The sequence below is a fragment of the Phlebotomus argentipes genome, unplaced genomic scaffold (genome assembly GCF_947086385.1).
Source record: "Phlebotomus argentipes unplaced genomic scaffold, Phlebotomus argentipes genome assembly contig_6, whole genome shotgun sequence".
Classification (NCBI taxonomy): Eukaryota; Metazoa; Arthropoda; class Insecta; order Diptera; family Psychodidae; genus Phlebotomus; species Phlebotomus argentipes.
This window is the reverse complement of record NW_026776145.1, coordinates 2,807,048-2,827,545: the sequence shown is the minus strand read 5'-3', so window position 1 is coordinate 2,827,545 and position 20,498 is coordinate 2,807,048. Positions and strand designations below refer to the sequence as shown.

General features: G+C 49.2%; 8 protein-coding genes across 9 annotated transcripts; 6 read left to right on the top strand and 2 right to left on the bottom strand.

The window, feature by feature from the left end:
* The first annotated feature begins 286 nt into the window (after window positions 1–286).
* On the top strand, window positions 287–1,419 carry LOC132255558 (uncharacterized). The gene is made up of 3 exons (XM_059751649.1): window positions 287–484; window positions 557–743; window positions 806–1,419. Exons 1-3 carry the CDS (start codon window positions 340–342, stop codon window positions 1,350–1,352), a joined length of 879 nt encoding a protein of 292 aa, XP_059607632.1. The 5' UTR covers window positions 287–339; the 3' UTR covers window positions 1,353–1,419.
* A 94-nt stretch (window positions 1,420–1,513) lies between these two features.
* LOC132255987 (colorectal mutant cancer protein) lies at window positions 1,514–5,191 on the top strand. Of its 2 annotated transcripts, none has more exons than XM_059752174.1 (5): window positions 1,514–2,075; window positions 2,141–2,298; window positions 2,361–2,631; window positions 2,691–3,666; window positions 4,130–5,191. In XM_059752174.1, the coding sequence occupies exons 1-5, from the start codon at window positions 1,901–1,903 to the stop codon at window positions 4,686–4,688; spliced, it is 2,139 nt and encodes a 712-aa protein (XP_059608157.1). In that variant the 5' UTR covers window positions 1,514–1,900; the 3' UTR covers window positions 4,689–5,191. The 2 variants fall into 2 exon arrangements, with proteins under 2 accessions (XP_059608157.1, XP_059608150.1); XM_059752167.1 differs by having other exon boundaries at window positions 2,135–2,298.
* A 40-nt stretch (window positions 5,192–5,231) lies between these two features.
* LOC132255945 (cytoplasmic FMR1-interacting protein) lies at window positions 5,232–10,034 on the top strand. The gene is made up of 5 exons (XM_059752122.1): window positions 5,232–7,087; window positions 7,159–8,587; window positions 8,654–9,228; window positions 9,290–9,437; window positions 9,497–10,034. The coding sequence occupies exons 1-5, from the start codon at window positions 5,577–5,579 to the stop codon at window positions 9,692–9,694; spliced, it is 3,861 nt and encodes a 1,286-aa protein (XP_059608105.1). The 5' UTR covers window positions 5,232–5,576; the 3' UTR covers window positions 9,695–10,034.
* A 2,841-nt stretch (window positions 10,035–12,875) lies between these two features.
* LOC132256074 (large ribosomal subunit protein uL4) lies at window positions 12,876–14,600 on the bottom strand. The gene is made up of 2 exons (XM_059752261.1): window positions 14,472–14,600; window positions 12,876–14,174 (listed from the first exon to the last, which is right to left on the bottom strand). The coding sequence occupies exons 1-2, from the start codon at window positions 14,472–14,474 to the stop codon at window positions 12,966–12,968; spliced, it is 1,212 nt and encodes a 403-aa protein (XP_059608244.1). The 5' UTR covers window positions 14,475–14,600; the 3' UTR covers window positions 12,876–12,965.
* A 17-nt stretch (window positions 14,601–14,617) lies between these two features.
* On the top strand, window positions 14,618–15,624 carry LOC132256104 (pre-mRNA-splicing factor SPF27). The gene is made up of 2 exons (XM_059752295.1): window positions 14,618–14,788; window positions 14,853–15,624. Exons 1-2 carry the CDS (start codon window positions 14,723–14,725, stop codon window positions 15,402–15,404), a joined length of 618 nt encoding a protein of 205 aa, XP_059608278.1. The 5' UTR covers window positions 14,618–14,722; the 3' UTR covers window positions 15,405–15,624.
* LOC132257605 (NAD-dependent histone deacetylase sirtuin-1) lies at window positions 15,449–17,720 on the bottom strand. The gene is made up of 4 exons (XM_059754585.1): window positions 17,155–17,720; window positions 16,906–17,087; window positions 16,023–16,841; window positions 15,449–15,961 (listed from the first exon to the last, which is right to left on the bottom strand). The coding sequence occupies exons 1-4, from the start codon at window positions 17,177–17,179 to the stop codon at window positions 15,449–15,451; spliced, it is 1,539 nt and encodes a 512-aa protein (XP_059610568.1). The 5' UTR covers window positions 17,180–17,720.
* A 91-nt stretch (window positions 17,721–17,811) lies between these two features.
* LOC132256152 (BBSome-interacting protein 1) lies at window positions 17,812–18,201 on the top strand. Its single transcript, XM_059752365.1, has one exon. The coding sequence runs from the start codon at window positions 18,004–18,006 to the stop codon at window positions 18,199–18,201; it is 198 nt and encodes a 65-aa protein (XP_059608348.1). The 5' UTR covers window positions 17,812–18,003.
* Window positions 18,202–18,256: 55 nt separating this feature from the next.
* LOC132256004 (LMBR1 domain-containing protein 2 homolog) lies at window positions 18,257–20,458 on the top strand. Its single transcript, XM_059752186.1, has 3 exons — window positions 18,257–18,427; window positions 18,489–19,250; window positions 19,311–20,458. Exons 1-3 carry the CDS (start codon window positions 18,257–18,259, stop codon window positions 20,358–20,360), a joined length of 1,983 nt encoding a protein of 660 aa, XP_059608169.1. The 3' UTR covers window positions 20,361–20,458.
* The last annotated feature ends 40 nt before the right edge of the window (window positions 20,459–20,498 follow it).

Sequence of the window (20,498 nt, the reverse complement as noted above, 5' to 3'; positions counted from 1 at the left end):
CACTTTCGCTTTTCAACCGAGGAAAGAGTGTCATCTTGGGTTCTCTATTAAATAAGAAACCCAAAAAAATGCCTTATATACAGTGTGAGTGTAGAGATGTAGTCGTGACATTGGAATTTCACGTTTGGGCAACCGGCTTTGAATAAATACGCGATCTGCGAAAGCATTTAACACTTTCGCGTGTATTTGGGAACAATGACGTAATTTCTGCTCTTGTATTGTTGATATGCCGCACAATATTTTTGACTGCCTATAAAATCTTGGTCACATCAGTTTCTCTGTGAGCTTCAGTGAGAAAACAGTTTCTTTTAGTCGGTGCAAAATTGAGGCTTTTGGAAAATGTCCAATCAAGAGAGCGAAGGATATGGCTTCAAGGATAAGCAGAAGGCGCTGGATACGCTGAAGTTGCTGGAGAACCAGGACAGTCAGTACAGGATGCTGACGATCCGGGGATTGTTGGGGCGAGCGAAGAGGGTTCTAACGCGTAAGAAATACCCGAGTCTCCACAGTGGCTATACTTATAATCGATGATGTAATATCAATCTAATTTTGGCAGTGACAAAAGCTGAGGAAAAACGGAATAACATTAAAGATGCCATTGCGGTGTTCGAGAAGTGGTTGGAGGACAACAAGAGTACATCGGCCAAGAGCAAAACAAAAGCTTCGACAGACAGTGAGGATAAAATTGAGAAGGTTCCAGGATTGGGCTTCAAGGACAAGGAGGCGGCCGAAAAGACTCTCAAGTGAGGAATGCATTTTCAAAAAATCAAAGACAACTAAATTGTAAACTCTTTGTGTGTTTCAGAATCCTTGATAAGCGCGATGCAGACTATCAGAAGCTCGTTCTTAAGAGTCTCATAACGAGCTCAAAAAGCGTAATATCTCGCACGAAGGATAAGCAGAAGATATCCGACATAAAGGAAGCTGTGGAGCTGCTGACTGAGTATCTGGACAATCTGGACACGTCTGAGCAGCCCAACATGAAGTATCTGTCTGCTGAGGTCATCCAGAACTTTCCCAAGCCCACGGAGACTGTGGCCAGTGAATTCTTAAGTGCTTACACAGGTACCGCTGGCGGAAACTACAAGAAGCTGAGGACGATGTTTCCAGACGACAATGATTCAGAGTCCTGGGATATTGTGAGGAATAGGAATCTGCAGAAGCTCCAAAAGAGCATTCAAGAGAAGAAATTGCCGCTGTTCAACAATGACGGGTCGCCCACAAAAGAGCACTTGGCACTCATTTCCTGGGCTTATTCGCCCAAACTGGAGAAACTGAAGCAATTCATCGATAGCTCACAAAACAGCGATTCTGCGTCCGATGAACCGAGCAGGAAGAAACAAAAAGTGTGATGAACTACCAAGAACATTCACTATAAAGGATATAATACGAAATAATCGAAATAATAAAGAAATACATTTGGGATTTTGAGAATTTTGAGAAAACCCAAATGAATTGCACTTTCTCATGATTCACTCTCTTATTTTAAGATGTCAGACTTGTCGATATTTGAAATCAAACTGGATTTTAGTACACCCAGCTTTACCATCAAGTGCCCAGATGGCGTGCGTGCCGTTTATTTTGTTTATGGGACTTCCGTCAAAAATCCGTGGCCATATTTTGCGTGAAAATCTTTTAATTCCCATTTCCCTCATCTAAATGTTACTTTTATTTGTGAAACAGTCCCTCTGTGGTTTTCACCGTCGCCACTTCACCGAATTGTGCCTCGCGGTGATGTGAATCTACTTGCCCAAGTGTTCCGCGTATTCGGTTTTATTTTGTTTTCGTGGGCGGGGTAAGTGATTGTGCTCCGCTGTGAATTTTCTCCGATTTTCACGCAATTCCCGTGGCGTGAAGACGGCGAGAGAGTCACTGGTTGGCGGTGCGTTGCTGAGGAAAAATGGAGGAGGAGGACCTGTCGCCGCAGAAGCAGTACACAAAGTTCTCCGATGATGATCTCGTGAATTTGTGCCAGCGGGCGAATCTGGTCCGGTCCTACCACACGCCCCCTTGGGATTTGAAGGCGCGGAACGAGCCTGAGAGCACCATCAAGCATGCCAAACACAGTGTCAAAGGTAAGTCGGGGTGTTTTGTGTCGCGGTGAGCTGCTCTCATCGTTCTGTCTCTCCGGGAGGTGTAGGAAAGAGCGTGTCCAACGGTCAGGAGTCTTGGGGTCGAGATTCCGGCGCCAGAGACCTGTCCCCGGAAGTTCTGAGGGCGCCCACATCCAGCGAGGCTGGCAGTCAGATAACCGAGAGCGAAGTGGCGAACTGCTCAATTGTGGATCTAGCCAATAAGGTGAGTCTTCTGTCCCCGGAAAAGCCCTTGGGAGGAGTTTCACCTGCTCTTCTGCTTCACAGTTCCACGCTTCCGCCATGTCAGCTCTCAAGACAGAAGTCATGGACCTCACGGAGAAGCTCAAGAGCGCCATCAAGGGCCAGGAGACGCTGCAGAAGGAGCTCTCCGATGCACTGGAGGACAAAGACCGCTCCCGAAGGCGGCTCGAGGTAATAAGTTCAGCCCATGAAAGCCGCCTGACTGAGATGCATTGTGTCATCGTTGAGCTGAACAAGAAGCTGAAGCGCTACGAGGAGAGATCAATCCTCGAGGAACAGGAGCCCGAAGAAAGTGGTAAGAAAGAGTTTTACGCTTCTCAATCTCGCATTAATGGATTTCTTTCTCTATTTCAGTGTCGGAATTGAGTTTCCAGGAGGGTTCCGTGTACAATTCAGAGCTCGATGGCCAAGGTGGAGAGTATGAGCTCACGGATCATCTGGAAGTGAAGTCTGAGCAACTGGAGAGGCTTACAAACTTAGACGATCTGGGCCAAATGCCACCTCAGACATCGAGTTCTCAATTGGAAATGCTTCAGGAGGAAATCCTACACTTGCGAGGTCAAGTGGCGCTTCTGCAGTCACATTTGGCATCCAGTGCCAATCTGAAAAGTCTCGAGGTGGGAAATTGTGACAGTCTGGAGCCACTTCAGGAGAATCTTCCTACAAACCAAAGACTCCCGGCAAAGTTCAGTAATCCTGAGTTAGCTAAGAAATCCCCAAACTTTGGAACCTACAATTCCATGAAGAGCCAGAAGTTGCAGGAGTTCAGCAATGGTCCACCGATCGCCAAAGTGGCTGAGAGAGTGAAGCTGAGGAAGACGGCGGAGCGAAGTGGAACGAATACTCCTGACATGCTGGCTGAGGATTTCCCGATGATGGCCGAACACCTCATGGCGGATCTGCTGCACGATCCCAAGGCGGAGGGAGACGAGCTGGAAAACTTGCAGATCTCGAATATCCTGGAGATTGAGCGCCTACACAATTGTATAGAACACCTGAAGGCGCAGAACGCCCTGCTCTCGCTGACGCTCAACGAGAGCAAGTCTCACTGTGATCAGCTGTATCTGCTGTGCGGAAAATACGAATCCAATGCCATTGCTCTGCAGCAGGCGCTCAATTTCAGCGATCGCACCATCGAGGCGTACGACGTGATGCTGGCCCTCTTCGAGAGTCGCCTCGATGTGCTGGAGAATAATCCGGCGGGCCAGAAGAATCGCCAGGATGCGGAAAATGTTGCCCGTCATTTGCTCAATCACTTGGAGAGTGAGAAGAACCTTCCCGATCACAGCCTGGGGCCCTGGCAAGACGCCTCTCTCATCTACTCATCCAGGTGAATCTCTTTCATCTCTCTGCACAAGAGAGTATTTTTAGAGTGGTTTTACCATATTCCCCTACAAATTCCATGGCCCAACAGAGCCATCAAATGCGATGGGAGACACGAAAAAGTCTCGTTATATTTTTGTCAAGCAATTTTCCACACTTGATGTATTCAATAATGGCCTTTGGAGCTGAAGTGCAGTCAATTATTGAGTGATTTAGTGCGCTCAATAACTCATCCCCAACAATTCACACTCACATAGCTGCGAAAGAGCAATTCACAAGGCGGATAAAATACTCTGTATGTGGTGTACTTGATATAAGTGTGTTTTCTGCACATAAATTACTTTCGGATCTAAATTCTGCAAATTCTTGCCATTTGTACATTGTCGCCAAGTTCTGGTTGTGTTGCTTCAATGCCTTGATTTACTGAATTGGCGTAATTGAGAGCTAATTGAATCTGTTTCCAATTACAGTGATGACAATTTGACCCCCTGGTCGAAGGAGGATGACTTTCGTCTGCGTGAGCATATCTCCAAGTTGAAGGGCAACCGCGCTCGCGTCCAGAACACCACAGTTGTCCTGCAGTCGCCGTACTACTGCGAGGAGACTGGGGACTTCCAGGCGGCAATGGTGGCGTCCAGTGTGGCCAAAGTGGCGCACGAGGATAAGAGGACGAATATGGAAGTGGCGGTGCTGATGCAGGAACTGATGAACATGCGTGAAGATATGACGGAGGTGAAGTTCCGCGCCGAGATGTCCGAGAAGGAGAAACGATACGCCGAGGAGAGCCTGATGACTGTTCAGAAGGCACTGACGCAACTCCAGGCGCAGTTCACCCACAACGAAGCCCTCGTGTCCAAGTCCAACAGCGAGAAGCTGGCGTGCTCCGACACGGAGTACGTGGAGAACATGGAGAGGGAACTGGTGCAGGCATTCGCGCGGGAATCGCGACTCAAGACCAGACTCCAGAGACTGGTGGAAAGCGTCACCACGGCTATGAAGTCGTCTGAAGGGAAGAAGCCATCGAAGTAGAGCACAGTAAATTTTGCTGCATTTCACACTACTTGAGTGGACAAAGAAGAAAACACCCTTTTAGCGATATGGAGAGAGAGAAACTACCTAATGTATATTACAAAAGGAAAAAACACAAAAAATATCATAGAAAGTGCATTTCTGTTGCAATTGTAAGACTTGATATTTAAGAATGGTTCCCGAGACAAAACCCAGTATTATCTCACAAAAGGAATGAATTGTATCAGAAGTGAGTTCCTATCATGTGGAAAATGCATTTGTAGGACCTTTTCGCGTGCATAGGCTTTCGAATAAGAGACAAAAAGGAATATAAATAAAAAAAAATCTAATTTTGCATTTAAAGCAGCTTGCACTGTGCGAGATAAGAAATTATATTGACAAGAAAAAAGTGTAAAACTCACGAGCAACTGACGAAGAAAGTGTTATAGAAAATAGCTTTTGTGATGCAAGTCAATAATTGCCATATAAATTATTTGAGACCTACAATAAATGCTAAAAGTTAAGTGGTAAAGTCTTTTGTGCCAGCAGATCAGTCGGCTCACACTGTGCCAGATGCATCGAATCAATGGAATCATTGCGGGTGGGTGTTTTATTTCTCTGACTGAGAAACCCTCTAGCGGCCGCCATGAAATCTGACGTGACTCTCATCGACTCTCGCTGACTCTCCCGAGAAAATCCCCAGTAATCGCTGTAATTCGTGCAGAAAGTGGCCAAAAACAGTGTAAATTCGTGACCCGGACTGTAATTTGTGTGCTCGTGATTGCAGTGAGTGGTGAATATGCCCGAAAGGTGTCGAATTTCGGTGTGAATCAATCCCGCTGAGTCCCCCGTCATTTCTGCCGTATTACTCAGTGAATTCCCCTGATAGCCCAGCCCCAACCAAGCGCAATGACGGAGAAAATAACGCTGGCGGACGCTCTGTCGAACGTGGAGGTGCTGGATGAGCTGCCACTCCCCGACGAGCAGCCCTGCATCGAGGCCCAGCCGTGCTCCGTGGTGTACAAGGCGAATTTTGACACCAACTTCGAGGACCGCAACGGGTTCGTGACCGGAGTGGCCAAGTACATCGAGGAGGCCACCGTGCACGCCAACCTGAACGTGCTGCTGGACGAGGGGCAGCAACACGCCGTGATGCTGTACACCTGGCGCTGCTGCTCGCGCGCCATTCCGCAGCCCAAATCCAACGAGCAGCCAAACAGAGTGGAAATCTACGAGAAGACAGTGGAAGTTCTAGCACCGGAAGTGAACAAACTGCTCAACTTCATGTACTTCCAGAGAAAGGCCATTGAGGCGTTCTGCGCCGAGGTGAAGCGGCTCTGTCACTCGGAGAAGCGCAAGGACTTCGTGTCCGAGGCGTACTTGCTCACTCTTGGGAAGTTTATCAACATGTTCGCCGTCCTGGACGAGCTGAAGAACATGAAGTCCAGCGTGAAGAATGACTACAGCACGTATCGCCGTGCCGCGCAGTTCCTCAAGGTAATGTCGGACTCACACACTCTGCAGGAGTCCCAGAACCTCTCGATGTTCCTGGCCACGCAGAATAAGATCCGCGACGCAGTGCGCGAGACGCTGGAGAAGGTCGCGGGCTACGAGGACTTGATGGCGGACGTGGTGAACATCTGCGTGCACATGTTCGAGACGAAGATGTACATGACGCCGGAGGAGAAGCACATGCTGGTGAAGGTGATGGGCTTCGGGCTGTTCCTCATGGACACGGACGCATGCAATGTCAATAAGTTGGATCAGAAGAAGAAGTTGCGTCTGGACAGGATCGACAGGATCTTCAAGAATCTGGAGGTGGTGCCGCTGTTCGGCGACATGCAAATTGCGCCTTTCAACTACATCAAGCGCAGCAAGCACTTCGATCCCAGCAAGTGGCCGCTCTCCTCGTCGCAAGCCATTAGTCCTCAGGCGGACTTGATGGTGCATCTGCCGCAGATCCGCGAGGATCACGTGAAGTACATCTCCGAGCTGGCCAGGTACACGAACGAGGTCACGACCACGGTGAAGGATAACACCACCGATGCCGAGAATCGCGCCACGGCGGACTTGGCGCTGCGCGGGCTGCAGTTGCTGTCCGAGTGGAGCAGCGTGGTGACTGAGCTGTACTCCTGGAAGCTGTTGCACCCCACTGATCACCACCAGAACAAAGAGTGCCCCGTCGAGGCGGAAGAGTATGAGCGGGCGACACGCTACAATTACACGGATGAGGAGAAGTTTGCGCTAATTGAAGTGATCGCCATGATCAAGGGGCTTCAAGTGTTGATGACGCGCATTGAGACAGTGCTGTGCGAAGCCATCCGTCGCAGCATCTATGCTGAGCTACAGGATTTCGTGCAGTTGACCCTGAGGGAGCCACTGCGCAAGGCGGTGAAGAACAAGAAGGACCTGATCCGAAGGTAATTTGTCTTTTGTGAAACTTCTCGACACTTAATTCGATCTTCTTATTGGTTGTTTGTCATCTTTTCAGCATTATCATGTCGGTTCGTGAATCCTCGGCTGACTGGCAGAAGGGCAGTGAGTCCCTGGAGGATCCTGCTCTCAAGGGAAAGAAAGATCCTGACGGAGGCTTTAAGATCAACGTGCCTCGCCTGAATGTCGGCCCCTCTTCGACGCAATTGTACATGGTCAGGACAATGCTGGAGTCCCTGATTGCTGACAAGTCGGGTGGAAAGCGCACCCTTCGAAAGGACATCGACGGCACATGCCTGATGCAGATCGATCAGTTCCACAAGAACTCTTTCTACTGGAGTTACATCATCAACTTCAGCGAGTCGCTGCAGAAGTGCTGCGATCTCTCACAGCTGTGGTACAGAGAGTTCTACCTGGAGATGACCATGGGACGCAAGGTGAACCATTGCAAGGTGATGCACCAGCACAATGAGGAGTGCAATGATTTGATCACGATGGAGAAGAGAATTCAATTTCCCATTGAAATGTCCATGCCGTGGATTCTCACGGATCACATTTTGCGCACGAAGGAGCCCTCAATGATGGAATTTGTCCTCTATCCGCTGGACCTGTACAATGATTCAGCTCACTACGCCCTCACTGTGTTCCGGAAGCAGTTTCTCTATGACGAAGTGGAGGCTGAAGTGAATTTGTGCTTCGATCAGTTTGTCTATAAGCTCAGCGAGCAGATCTTCGCCCACTACAAACAACTGGCCGGAAGCATGAATTTAGATAAACGCTTCCGCGTTGAGTGTGAAGTGCTGGGATTCAATTTCCAATCGTACCCCAGAAATAATCGCTATGAGACTCTCTTGAAGCAGCGTCACGTTCAGCTCTTGGGCCGATCCATTGATCTGAACAAGCTTATCACACAGCGGATCAATGCTGACATGCACAAGAGTCTCGAGTTGGCCATCAGTCGCTTCGAGGCCACAGATATCACGGGCATTGTGGAGTTGGAAGGGCTGATCCAGGTGAATCGCATATGCCACAAATTGCTGAGCAAATATCTTGCCCTGGATGACTTCGAGTCGATGGTGAAGGAGGCCAATCACCTCGTCCAAGCGCCCTACGGCCGAGTCACCCTGCATGTTTTCGTCGAGCTCAACTATGACTTCCTCTCCAATTATTGCTACAACGCGGCCACCAATCGATTCGTGCGCTGTCCACAGGGAATATCCCTTGTGCACCCCATTCAGCGCGAGAAGCCACAGCAAATGTCGCATTACTATCTGTGGGGCTCCAAGCAACTCAATGCAGCCTACTCGACGCAGTACGGACAGTATGCGAGCTTCGTTGGGGCGCCACATTTCCATGCAATGTGCCGTTTGTTGGGCTACCAAGGCATCGCTGTGGTCATGGATATCATCCTGAAAGACATCGTGAAGCCGCTGATTCAGGGGAATCTTCTGCAATTCACCAAGACTCTCATGTCGGCGATGCCAAAGGTGTGTGTTGAGAAGTGACACTGTGATGTGACCCACAAAGTCTCTAAAAATTACCCTCTTTTCCAGACGTGCAAGCTGCCGAGATTCGACTATGGCTCGCCGGGTGTGTTGAGCTACTACCACGCCCATTTGATTGATATTGTGCAGTATCCGGACGCAAAGACAGAACTATTTCAGCTGTTTCGTGAGTTCGGGAACAGCATCCTGTTTTGTCTCTTGATAGAGCAGGCTCTGTCGCAGGAGGAAGTGTGCGATCTCTTGCACGCGGCGCCTTTCCAGAACATCTTGCCGCGACCGTACTGCAAGGACGGCGAGAAGCCTGAGACGAAGCAGAAGCGTCTCGAGAGCAAGTACTCTTCGTTGCAGATTGTGAGCAATGTGGAGAAGTTCGGCACGGCGAAACAGGCGCTGATTGCGCGCGAGGGAGATCTGCTCACCAGAGAGAGGTTGTGCTGCGGACTGAGCATTTTCGAGGTGATTCTGGGACGTGTTAAGAGCTACCTGGACGATCCTGTGTGGATGGGTCCGGCTCCAATTAATGGAGTCATGAATATCGATGAGTGCTCTGAGTTCCATCGCCTCTGGTCAGCTCTCCAGTTTGTCTACTGCATTCCTGTGGCGGATACTGAATTCACCGTCGAGTGAGTGATTACTCATTACTTTAGAGGTCTTGAAATAGTTACTGAGACTGTTTATTTTTAGGCAACTCTTTGGCGAGGGACTCAACTGGGCCGGTTGCGTCATGATTGTCCTTCTGGGGCAGCAGAGGAAGTTCGAAGCATTGGACTTTTGCTACCATATCTTGCGTGTTCAGCGTGTTGACTGCAAGGATGAGACCGTGAAAGGGATAGTAAGTCACTTTTGGCCACACTTATTGTTCAGAAGGTACAATTTTGGTATCTTTTTCAGAGCTTGAAGCGCCTTGTTGATCGCATTCGACGATTCCAAGTGCTAAACTCGCAGATCTTCGCAGTGCTGAACAAGTACTTGAAAAGTGGTGACAGCGAGGGATCCACAGTGGAGCACGTTCGCTGTTTTCCACCCCCTCCTCACCCCTCAATGATGCCCGCTTCGCACTATCATGATCCCAATAAGATAAGGCACTAAAGCTGTTTAGCGCTGTCGCAAGATTTGTCATGGTACTCGGCTATTTATGTTCATCAATACTGTTAGTTACTTTCCTCTAACTCCTCTGTCTATTCCAGTTCGTTGAGAAACCTTTCAAAGTATTAGCGGTAGTGACTATTTAAGATCCAATTTGCAATTATTTTATATATTATGATTAAACAGTGCATTTCTTATGTAGGATCTAAAGATAGTCTAGAGAAAAATCATTTATCAGTACATCATTATCTCATAAAAGATATTCATATAATCAAAGTACACAAATTTTGTAAGACTAGAAAATTGCGGTCAAGAATAAAATTCATGCTTTTTGTGGAACAAACCAGGGAGTCTTTGAATCTATTTTGTAATAGTCGCGGTGACAAAAGTCTCTCTTTTCTATCGTCTTTTACTCTGCCTCTGACGCAGCAATAATGACTTACCAGACGCAGAAGAAGATTTATGAGGGAATGGAATTGATGAGTGGAAGACTGAGAAATGTCGGTGTGATGGAAAATTATGAAAATTGTGAGTTCAGCTCGTGGAGTTCCAAACCCAGAGTCAAATCCAACTTCACCCTCAATCTTTTGCAAACGCCCGGCGATTCTTCTGGGCGTTCAACCATGAGGACGATGTCTCTGTTCAGTGCGAGACACGAGCGGAGCTTCAGAGATATTGCCAACAGCATAACAACGGGTTGGATTGAGGATGAAATTCGACCAGAAGAATGTGAGTATTGGGATTTCTGGTAAGAATTGATTTTCACGGCAAAAAATCAGTTGCAGAGCTTTCGAGGAGCAGTTCTGAATATCACGACGAAATTACCGTGGAACGGAAGATGTTTATCGATAGAGGCGAAAATACGGAGCATTTTGAAACATTCGACGATCTCACTTTGGAGATGTTTGTGAGTTGAGTCAGAATTTCTTGGAATATCACTTATTATACTTATTCTTTATTCTACTTTTTCTATAGAAATTGCAAGAGCAGAAAAGAGCTTTGGAAGAAAAGCTGAAATTCGCTGAAACGGCCATTCATGATTACTCAAATAATCTCATTGAATATGAGGTAAAATAAGAGAATAAAGTCACAAGAAAAACACTTTTAGCAATTTATTAAAAATTATATTTTCAGACGGAAAACAGCGAACTCAGGCGATACTTAAGTGAGAAGAATAATGAAATCTACGCTTTCAGGAACATGCAGAAGAAATTAGATCAACTTGAGAGTTTAATTGAGGAAACACAGAAAACTGAGATGAACTTTGCGGAGGAGTTTGAAAGGTCATGCAAGGAATTGCATATCGACAAGATGCTCTATTCTGCCAGATTTACACTCGACGAAGTGAACAATTTTCTGTCGCCTTGCGAGAGGCAGAATGTCGAAGGAAGTGTGATGGAGAAGTCTGAGAAGACTGAAGATCATTCCACTGTTGAGTATCTCAACAGACTTCTCTGTGAGTTGCAAGAGATCTCTTTTCTGTCCAAGGAATCCTCTTACAGCTGCTCACAGGTGAAGTTGCAGCTGGAGAAGGCAATTTTCGATATATCCACTCTTCAGATCAAAGAGGAATTCACTCAACGCATTACAACTCTTGGTGCTTTTGCTCAAACTGAGAATTTTCAGGAATCACAGAGAGAATTATCTATTAATGAGATCATGGAAGAAAAATTCTCACTTGAGAAGATTGAGGAAGAAATGTCTTATGAATTAGAATACGGAGAGAAAAGCTCTTCTGATTTACGCACTGTTTCATCTCAAATAGCAAGAGAATTCCAGGATAAATATGTTCAGACTGACCACAAGAAAATCGTTAATAAGGCAGTGGAAACTGATTCTCTTGTGCTAAATTCAACAGCATGTCAAACGGAAATTGATCTTAAACCTCCACAGATTGCCTCTCAAAGCAAAACGATTGCTGAAGAATGGACTGCAAGTCTGGATTCCAGCGTCTCTGAAATCGTTTCGTCTATTTCCCATGAAGTGAAGACTCAAAACGCCATGCATAGACAAGAGAATCTCATTGATGAACTTAACAGAGAACTTCTTGTGAAGGACCATGAATTATATGATATAAAATTGAAGTTTAATGATCTTGGGGAAATTAACAAGAATCTGACAAAAGAGTTGTCGAAAATCGAAGAGGAGAATCAAAAACTCAACAATAGCATCAGAGACTTGAAGAAAAAGTTGAAGATTGAGAGCAAAACCATTGATCAAGATTTGGCCAGAAGCTCCGAAGCGAAGGCAATTGACGTCCAATCGTTTGTATTTCCTCCATTTGCGCCAAGCGTCCAGAATCGCATCGCGAAATCCATTGGCGATTCTATAAAAGAGAGTCTGCAGCACATAGAAGAGTCGAGCAGCATGAAGGACTCCTACAACTCCGTAACAACTGTGAGTGCAGTCGAGAGCGTGAACATTCCTTCTGAATCTTCTCCAGATCTGCAAAGTGCAGACAAGAAAAGCAGAACTTCATCAGTGAAGACCAAATCGATATCTGTGAATTTGAATCAAAAGAGAATCGAAGAAACTAAGCCTAAACCCATTCAAAGAGCTCCAAAAAAGGCTGTGGAATTACACAAGAAACCTGCAAAGTCTTGGCAAGAAGTCTTATCAAATACTGACGTTCATGACTTAAAGACTCATGAGCGCGTTCAAGAAGTGAGCAAGAAAAGTCCAGATATTCTTGCTCAGTCGGATTCCATCTTGGAAGAAGAGGATGAAAATTTTCGGATAAATAATATTGCTAGAAAAATAATCAGTTCAGGATTTAACGTAAGATTTCGTGAAGTATTTCTTCACTTTCTTACCAATAATATTCAATCAATCATTGCTATTTTTCCAGTCTCTCTCCGGTGCTGAACTCAATTATCTGCACTATCGCATAGTCTTTGTGGAAATGCAGACTAAATGCACTGCAAAGACCACGACAATCAATTTCAGATCCAGCGAGTTTACCTACTCTGTGACTCAGGCTGATGCGGCTGATTCGACTCGACGTAAGTATAGCAATAGGACGCTTTCTGGGACATTTTATGTATCCCTCGAACATTTTTCAGTCGCCGACCTCTTGAGACGCCTGAACGTGTGCAAATTGAAAGCGAAGGATCTCCAGGAAAAATTACTGTATACCACTTTGGAAAGGATACTCACGCACGAATAATCGAATAATAGTTTCCCATTTATCTTCCATGGCGTTTTATTCTCAACATTTCACGTCCATGGGGTGTTATGTGGGGCGCATCAGAGCTAGTCGAGAAGGGGAGCGTGCTTACTTCTTCTTGGCAGCGGCCTGTGCCTTACCCTTCTTGGCGGCCCACGTCTTTTTCAGCTGCTCCTTGCGCAGTTCGTCGCGACGGAGGGTGCGCACGATGTAGTTCCTCTTGGACAGCGGCTTCTTCCTCGCCTTGGACGCCTCCAGTTTCTTCTGCAGCTTCAGCTTCTCGGACGCCAGGATGGCGCGACGCTTCACCACCTCGGCGTACGGGTTCAGCTTCACGAGAGCGCGAGCATTCTTCAGCGGATTCAGACGGCGCACGTGACGCTTCTGCTGCTTCCTCGGGCGACGCAGCACGCGACGCAACTCCTCAGACTTGAGCAGGCGCGACAAGTCCGTGTTGGCCATCTTGGGCTGCGGCAGATTGTAGCCCTTCTTCTGCGTCGACGGCTTCTCCCACGTGCCGAAGATGTTGTTCAGCCGCTTGAAGGCCGACTCGGTCCACACAACAAAGCGACCCACATGGCCGCCGGGCGCCAGCTTCAGCAAGTTCATCTTGGACACATTCATCGTGTCCACGCCGGGGATGTTGCGGAAGGCCTTCTTGATGCCGTCATTCTTGGCGTACACGATCAGAGGACCGCGACGATGGATGCGACGGCGATTGCGCATCTTTCCGCGACCAGCCCGGAAGCGCTGGCTCTTGTACACCTTCTGGATGTCAGCCCAGATCTTCATGCGGCGCAGAAACACCACTGCCTGCTTGGTCTTCACCACCTCCTGCAGCTTGTCCGACACCACCAGTGGGAACTCGGACACACCGTCGATGACGTGACCCTTGGACTGCACCAGAGCCGGCACTCCGGACGCCGCGATGGCCGACACGATGGCGTACCGGCGCTGGTTCACGTTGATCTTGCGGTGCCAGCGGCGCCACGTCTTGGTCGGGGCGAACATGCGGCCTCCGCGGCACATGTTGCCGAAAGCACCCTGGCCGGAACGGTGGGTGCCGCCGCCGCGCACACGCGGGATACGGGCCACAGCGCGACCAGTGCCCCAGGACTCAGCGGAGGTCTGGTGGCCGGCCTCCTCGCTCACGGCGTACGGCTGGCGACGGTTGCGGCGCATCAGCTGGTGGATCTCGTTCACGATGTCCGGCCGGATGGGAGCCTTGAAGATGCTCGGCAGGGGCACATCGTGGTCTTTCACCACCTCATTCTTGTCAGTGTACACACTGACCACAGGGCGAGCTGCGGACAGACTCTGGAAGGGGCAAAAAGAAAGTGAGGTTAGGTGGGAGTGGACCTCGACTGAGCCCAGATTTCTGCCGAAATATTGCACGAGGGGAATTCTGGAAAGCCGTACAAGATACCCCGCGATTTCCTACGCAGGATTCTCTGCGATAAATGAGAATTTCATGCTGGTTTAACAACAAACTCCGACGTAAACACGTGGAACATGACACTCAACAATTCACATGAAATACAACAAATCCCAGAATTCCCGCAGGTGTTCCATATAGATCAGACTCTGAGGCATCACAATCAAGAGCGTAATTACCATTCTACCACTTCGATGGAGCACTTATTTGATATTTTCTCCTCCACAAACGAAATACCACTCCGCCATCAAACGGAACAGTGAAAAGAAAGACACATCGACTGCTTCCGGAAGTAGTCACGACATTCAGTGCTGCCAACATTGCCGAACCAAAGCTGCTCATCGAGAGCTAATCGACTGTTCAGCTTGTGTGGCTGAACTTTGCAATTTCCTGCATTTTCCTGGCATTCTTCCTTGTCTGGTGTCCTGCGATGGCTGAAGTCGATGCTTTGCCTTATATAGATCAGGGATATGACAGTGCTGGTGTCCGGGAAGCGGTGAGTATTGATGAAAATGGGGTGTAAGACACTTTGTTTACGTTTTCCTCGCGACATTTTCCAGGCCATTGCGATGGTGGAAGAGGAATGCCGGCGATATCGTCCCACGAAGAATTACCTTGAGCACCTGCCTCCGCTGGACACATTCTCCTTCGAGACGCCCGCCATGACGCACGAGTTCGAGCGCTTGCAGAACCGCCTTCCAATGGAGACACTGAGCATGAAGCGCTACGAATTGCCGCCTCCACCTCCCGGGAAACTCTCAGAATTGAACGCCTGGAACGACAGCATCTCCAACTCAATGGCACAGCTGGAACACCAGTCAGTGCGCACGATAAATCTCGAGCTGATGCTGGAGTTCGGCTGTGAGTCGTGGAAAGCTTACCTGGACATCCTCACGTACATGCAGGCTCGCTCCCAGAGTCGCCTGCAGGAGCTGCAGAAGGAGATCCAGGAGGTGAATTGGAACAGAAAGTCAAAGCAGATGCAGGCGGGCGAGAAGCTGAGAGCCCTCGAGGCTCAGTGGGTGATGTTGGTGTCCAAGAACTATGAAATAGAGCAAGTTTGTGCGAAGCTGGAGGAGAAGATTATAGCCCTGAACGAACCAGACGAATAAACTTTTCCACAATTTATTTACCGTCTTCCCACCCCGATTGCTTGTCACAGTCGCGGCTGCTTGGCCGCCAGCTCGCTCTCCTCCTGGACGGCCTCCGCCGAGCGCCTCTTTAGCGGTTGTCGCTCGTATTCCGCCCCCGGGAAGATGTACGTGGCGCCCTCGACGCGACAGAAGGTGTCTGCCGGAAGCTTCCAAGTGGCCTCAGGAGAATCCGTGGAGTTGCTGGACTCGCCAATTCCGGAGTCGTCTCGGTGGCAGGATGGCGCGGCCGGCACCACCTGGTTGAGCTCAGGCACGCCATCCAAGGTATCGCCGCTGGGCGAGAGTTTAGGTGGGTGCACAGTGGCACCCTCGGCGGGCCTCTCAGTGAGTCGCGTGTCACGCCAGCAGATGTCTTTCCACTCACCACCCAATTCCTGACACAGGTGATCAATGATCACATCCGAGTCGCCCAGGAGTTCCACGTCGAAGCGCATATGGGGAAGAGGCTCACGATTGATGAGAATTTGGGGCACGTGCGGCGGTACAGAGCTGGGAATCAGGGCCACGGGGCGCACCTGGAAGAGAGCCAAAGCATGAGTTCATCGAATCAGTTCCGCATTCTGTCGGGCAACTCACCTTCAGGCTGGATCCTATCACGATGAGCAAGTCACAGGCGTCCCTGTCCGTCATGATGGCATCGTGGAAGGCCGAGGGCAGTCCCTCGCCGAAGAATACAATATCCGGCTTCATAATGCCGCTGGCCACGAGTTCTCGAGGCAGATCTCCGGCCGCCGACGGAGACTCCTCGCCGGGGTGACAGAGTCGGCACAGTGGGATTCGCTGCGCCCTGATGTCCTCAGCGATTGCGCTCGAGGGCACCCGATCCCTGCATCTCGTGCAGGATGCCGTGCCAAAGGAGCCATGGCACTCGATCACCCGTTCGATGCCCGCCACTCTCTCCAGCGTGTCAATATTCTGCGTGTAGTTCCTCAGCAGGCGGTCGCAACGCTCCAGGTGTCGAATGAAGCGATGACAGGGACTCGGCTCGAACTGCCCTGGGTAGATGTCGCGCGCGAAGCGGTAGAAAGGGCGCGGGTCGCGCGAGAAGTAGCTAATGTCGAACATGGCCTGCGGCTCGGTGAGATCAGGAAAGTCTGCCGCCAGACGCCTGTAGATGCCGTCACGTGACCGGAAGTCCGGGATGCCGCAGGAGACGCTCACGCCAGCGCCAGTGAGCACAATCACGCGCTTCGACTGTCGCATGAGACGCACCACATCCGTCACCGTGTTGATGTGACTCAGCTTCGGACGCTTGACTGAGGATTGCGACAGAAATGAGATGATGTACCACAGCGACATGCTGCAGAGGCCGTCCGGAAGAGCGGCGCTGTCGCTCCCGAGCAGGCCGCCGAGAATGGCCCGCGGACTCGCGCCCGAGAGCAGCTGACTCTGTATCTGCAGCAGAAAGGCGATAGTGAGTGTCTCGTCGAGACATCAGGGATCGGCTTCTGAATCTCACCCAACTCCGGGATGCTGGATCAATTGCCAGCTGCAGGATGTCCGAGATGGAAGATATCTGCGAGTCTGTGTCGCTGTCACTGTCTGAATCATCGTTACTCGAAGAGGAAGAGGAGTCAATACTGGAATTCGAGTCATCCAGGAGCTTCTCTGCATCTTTCAGCTCCTCCCGCCGTTCACCATCTGCAAGAGACACCGCGGAAATCAGCACTGGATCGTCAACATTGCTGGAAAACCACTGAATATTCACCAGAAAGTCCCTGGGAGTCCTCCATGCTACTCCCGACTGTACAGATCCTTACAAACACGCCACAGTCAGCTCACGGACTCCATTGCGGGGGCGCAATGTTGACAAAACAAACAAAGGTTGAGCGTCGATGGAAGCACTCTCAAACAACACACTTTCCACCTTCTGTAACACCAACTAACACATGCACTTGATAACACACTTGCTAATTTTCCACACTCCCGTGTTTTCAGCCCAGTTTGAAATGTCTTTTGCTGTGGAAAATCTTATTTTCTTCACCACCAATCACTCAACAGACGCCATTTGTCTTTTGGAGTCGACAGTGGCGCCACCACGTTGGGCATTCATGCAACTAACCAGACACTCAGCGGAAAATTCCCGAATTTCCCACGGATATGTTGGCGCTGGAAACACAACTGTAGTAAATTTAATATTAATTTTTGCACTTTGATGAGAAAGAATGTGTTAATAGACCAATTTGAATATTGCTGGAGCTTTGATTCTTATAAGAAAAATGCTGAGTAGGGGAACTTGAAGGAAAATCGAGGGGAAACACAGAGCTGCCAACGTTGCGGAATGAAATATATCGATTTTTGCTGCTCCAAACTCGTAGTTCGACGAAGTAATGGAACTAGTAAAACAGTAATCTATAATTGATATTGATAATACAATATTTCCAGACATAACTAAAATACAAATAACATTTCCCGCTTTACACTTTGTGATGGGGCATTGCTGAATTTAGATAAAGTAATAATATATCTAAATAAGTGTTGTCGGAACTTTTTGTGCAAACCTCTTGCCAACAATAGAGCATGCTGTAAAGTTTATCAACATCGCTCCAGAGTCGCGATGTCAGAAAATACACACAAAAGTACATTGCCAGTGAAAATCCTTTTGCCAGCATCGGGAAAGCTATTTTTCCAGCATAAGCCGGACTTTGTGTTCTGCAAGCCCCACTTGATGCCCCTGAAGTCAATTACTGTGGAAAAGTTGGAGAAAATGCAGCTAGAAGCGCAGAAATTGAGGTGCAAAACAGCCCAGAGTTAAGACGTCACTCACAATCTGTTTTTTGGAGAAAAAAATCCAGCTCTTTGCGTGAAAAATGGCCTGGCTACTCGAGTTTTCCCTCATATCCTCCTTCCTTATCGCCTGTGTGTCCCTGTACAGGTATGGGAAAGTGCAATTACAGAACGTCCTGGTCACCATCACGGTGGCAATTGCGTGGTGCTTCTCGTTCTCCATCGTGTTCATCATTCCGCAGGACATCACTGCGGTAAATTGCTGCTATTCTCGTCTCGCTTTGATGTCTCGATTGATTTCCCTTGATTTTCCAGACGGTTTACCGACAGTGTCAGCAGGAGAACAACGCCAGCGCGATTGCCAGCAACCTAACTAGTCAAGACTTCGGTCACAACACTTGCCAGCAGCCCTGGGGCATGGTCTCGGACTCGGTGTTCCTGGTCCTCTGGCGCATCATCTACTGGTCGTCCCAGTTTCTCACCTGGCTCATCATGCCCCTGATGCAGTCCTATCTCAAGTCCGGCGAGTTCACCATCAAGGGGAAGCTGACGTCCGCCCTCGTGGACAATGCCATCTACTATGGCACGTATCTCTTCATCTGCGGCATTCTCCTGATCTACCTCATCGCCAAGCCCGAGATAAGTCTCGACTGGCAGAAACTCAAGGCGATCGCCTCGTCGGCGTCCAACACCTGGGGACTCTTTCTGCTCATTCTCCTCCTCGGCTACGCCCTTGTGGAGGTGCCGCGCAGTCTCTGGAACGACTCCAATCCTCAGTTCATGCTGCTGCACGCGTACTTCAAGCTCTCGAAGCTCAACTCAGAGAAAATCGAGGCCGAGGAGAACGTGGAAGATGTCCTGGACTCGCTGCACTACATCAACAACACCATTCCGCACAATCACGAGCTGCGTGTTTACGTGAACATCATCAATCGGAAGGTGCCTGTGGAGCTGATGGAGCGGTACAAGAGGAAGGATGTGGAGCAGAACATATCCAGCGTGTTGCCATCCGAGAAGTCTCTGAGCAGACTCCATCGCCAAGTGATTAAGTCCCTGCAAGTGTTCCAGAGAACACAGGTGAGTGTTCTTCTCCCAGGAAAACGCTGGTAAATCAGTGCTGACGCTTTAACTTTTCAGGCGCTCTGGAACATACAAATCGAGAAAGTGCTGCACTACGAGGCCATTCTGAAGAACCTACATTCCTCCGAGCGGTGCTTCCGCAGTGAGTTCGGCAACTCACACAGTCGATTCCAGAATGCAAAGGCCGCCTGGTACTGGTATTGCCTCCTTCGACCGCCTCTCATGAAGGCTCTGGCCGTGGCCACGGCCTTCCTCTCCGTCACAGTGGTGTGGTCAGAGCTGACCTTCTTCAATCGCTCTCCCGTGCTCTCGATCTTCGCCAACGTGGTGAATCTGGCGAAGCGCAACTATGACTTCCTCACCATTGAGCTCTTCTCCATGTTTGTCCTCTGCTACCTCTGCTACTGCGCCTACAGCACGGTGTTCAGGATCAAGTTCCTCAACCTGTACTACTTGGCGCCTCATCACCAAACCAACGAGCACAGCCTGATCTTCTGCGGGATGCTGCTGTGCCGTCTCACGCCGCCCATCTGTCTCAACTTCCTCGGCCTGATCCACATGGACTCGCACATCATCAAGGAGCGCATCTCAGAGACGTTCTACACGCAAGTCATGGGCCACATGGACGTGTTGGAGATCATCTCGGATGGCTTCAACATCTACTTCCCCATGCTGATGATCGCCTTCTGTCTGGCCACGTGGTTCAATTTGGGCAGTCGCACGCTAAACGCTCTGGGATTCCAGCAGTTCATGGTGAATGAGGACATGTCCGATGAGATTGTGCAGGAGGGAAAGGACCTCATTTCGCGGGAGAAGCGAAAGAAGCGCCGAATGACCGAAACGGCATCGCGACGTCGCAATGGCAGCGAATTGCGGAGCGGGAATTATCTGTCGGAGACTGAGAGCACGCAGATCGCCAATGATAACTTCCGCGTGGTGGAGAACACGGACTTTGACGACATCAGGAGCAATATAACGCAGAACTTCGCACTCGATGTCGATGATAGCTTGAACTTTGACACGGACGATAGAATCGAATTCCGTGCGTACACAAATGACGATAGTGGCCATTACAAGACACCCACTCGCTTATTTGACGATGTGTGATTTAGTTTTGCATCTCTGTGGTAGAATTGTAGGTAATAATCGTGCATGTAATCCTAACACTGCGTATTACATCAATAAATTAACCATCCAGTAATCAATGTGGCCAATTCTGGTGTCGCTTCTATTTGCAATCGTTTG

Excerpts from the sequence above, each read along its gene's own strand:
- LOC132256004 (XM_059752186.1), top strand. The coding sequence starts at position 18,257 with ATGGCCTGGCTACTCGAGTTTTCCCTCATATCCTCCTTCCTTATCGCC. Across the intron at positions 18,428-18,488 it reads TTCCGCAGGACATCACTGCG|ACGGTTTACCGACAGTGTCA; the intron begins GTAAATTGCTGC and ends TTGATTTTCCAG. Across the intron at positions 19,251-19,310 it reads AAGTGTTCCAGAGAACACAG|GCGCTCTGGAACATACAAAT; the intron begins GTGAGTGTTCTT and ends TTAACTTTTCAG.
- LOC132255558 (XM_059751649.1), top strand. The coding sequence starts at position 340 with ATGTCCAATCAAGAGAGCGAAGGATATGGCTTCAAGGATAAGCAGAAG. Across the intron at positions 485-556 it reads AGCGAAGAGGGTTCTAACGC|TGACAAAAGCTGAGGAAAAA; the intron begins GTAAGAAATACC and ends TAATTTTGGCAG. Across the intron at positions 744-805 it reads GCGGCCGAAAAGACTCTCAA|AATCCTTGATAAGCGCGATG; the intron begins GTGAGGAATGCA and ends TGTGTGTTTCAG.
- LOC132255945 (XM_059752122.1), top strand. The coding sequence starts at position 5,577 with ATGACGGAGAAAATAACGCTGGCGGACGCTCTGTCGAACGTGGAGGTG. Across the intron at positions 8,588-8,653 it reads TCATGTCGGCGATGCCAAAG|ACGTGCAAGCTGCCGAGATT; the intron begins GTGTGTGTTGAG and ends CCTCTTTTCCAG. Across the intron at positions 9,229-9,289 it reads GATACTGAATTCACCGTCGA|GCAACTCTTTGGCGAGGGAC; the intron begins GTGAGTGATTAC and ends GTTTATTTTTAG.
- LOC132256104 (XM_059752295.1), top strand. The coding sequence starts at position 14,723 with ATGGCTGAAGTCGATGCTTTGCCTTATATAGATCAGGGATATGACAGT. Across the intron at positions 14,789-14,852 it reads GTGCTGGTGTCCGGGAAGCG|GCCATTGCGATGGTGGAAGA; the intron begins GTGAGTATTGAT and ends GACATTTTCCAG.
- LOC132256152 (XM_059752365.1), top strand. The coding sequence starts at position 18,004 with ATGTCAGAAAATACACACAAAAGTACATTGCCAGTGAAAATCCTTTTG.
- LOC132255987 (XM_059752167.1), top strand. The coding sequence starts at position 1,901 with ATGGAGGAGGAGGACCTGTCGCCGCAGAAGCAGTACACAAAGTTCTCC. Across the intron at positions 2,299-2,360 it reads TTGTGGATCTAGCCAATAAG|TTCCACGCTTCCGCCATGTC; the intron begins GTGAGTCTTCTG and ends TCTGCTTCACAG. Across the intron at positions 3,667-4,129 it reads TCTCTCATCTACTCATCCAG|TGATGACAATTTGACCCCCT; the intron begins GTGAATCTCTTT and ends TTCCAATTACAG.
- LOC132257605 (XM_059754585.1), bottom strand. The coding sequence starts at position 17,179 with ATGGAGGACTCCCAGGGACTTTCTG. Across the intron at positions 16,842-16,905 it reads ATCCAGCATCCCGGAGTTGG|ATACAGAGTCAGCTGCTCTC; the intron begins GTGAGATTCAGA and ends TTTCTGCTGCAG. Across the intron at positions 15,962-16,022 it reads TGATAGGATCCAGCCTGAAG|GTGCGCCCCGTGGCCCTGAT; the intron begins GTGAGTTGCCCG and ends GCTCTCTTCCAG.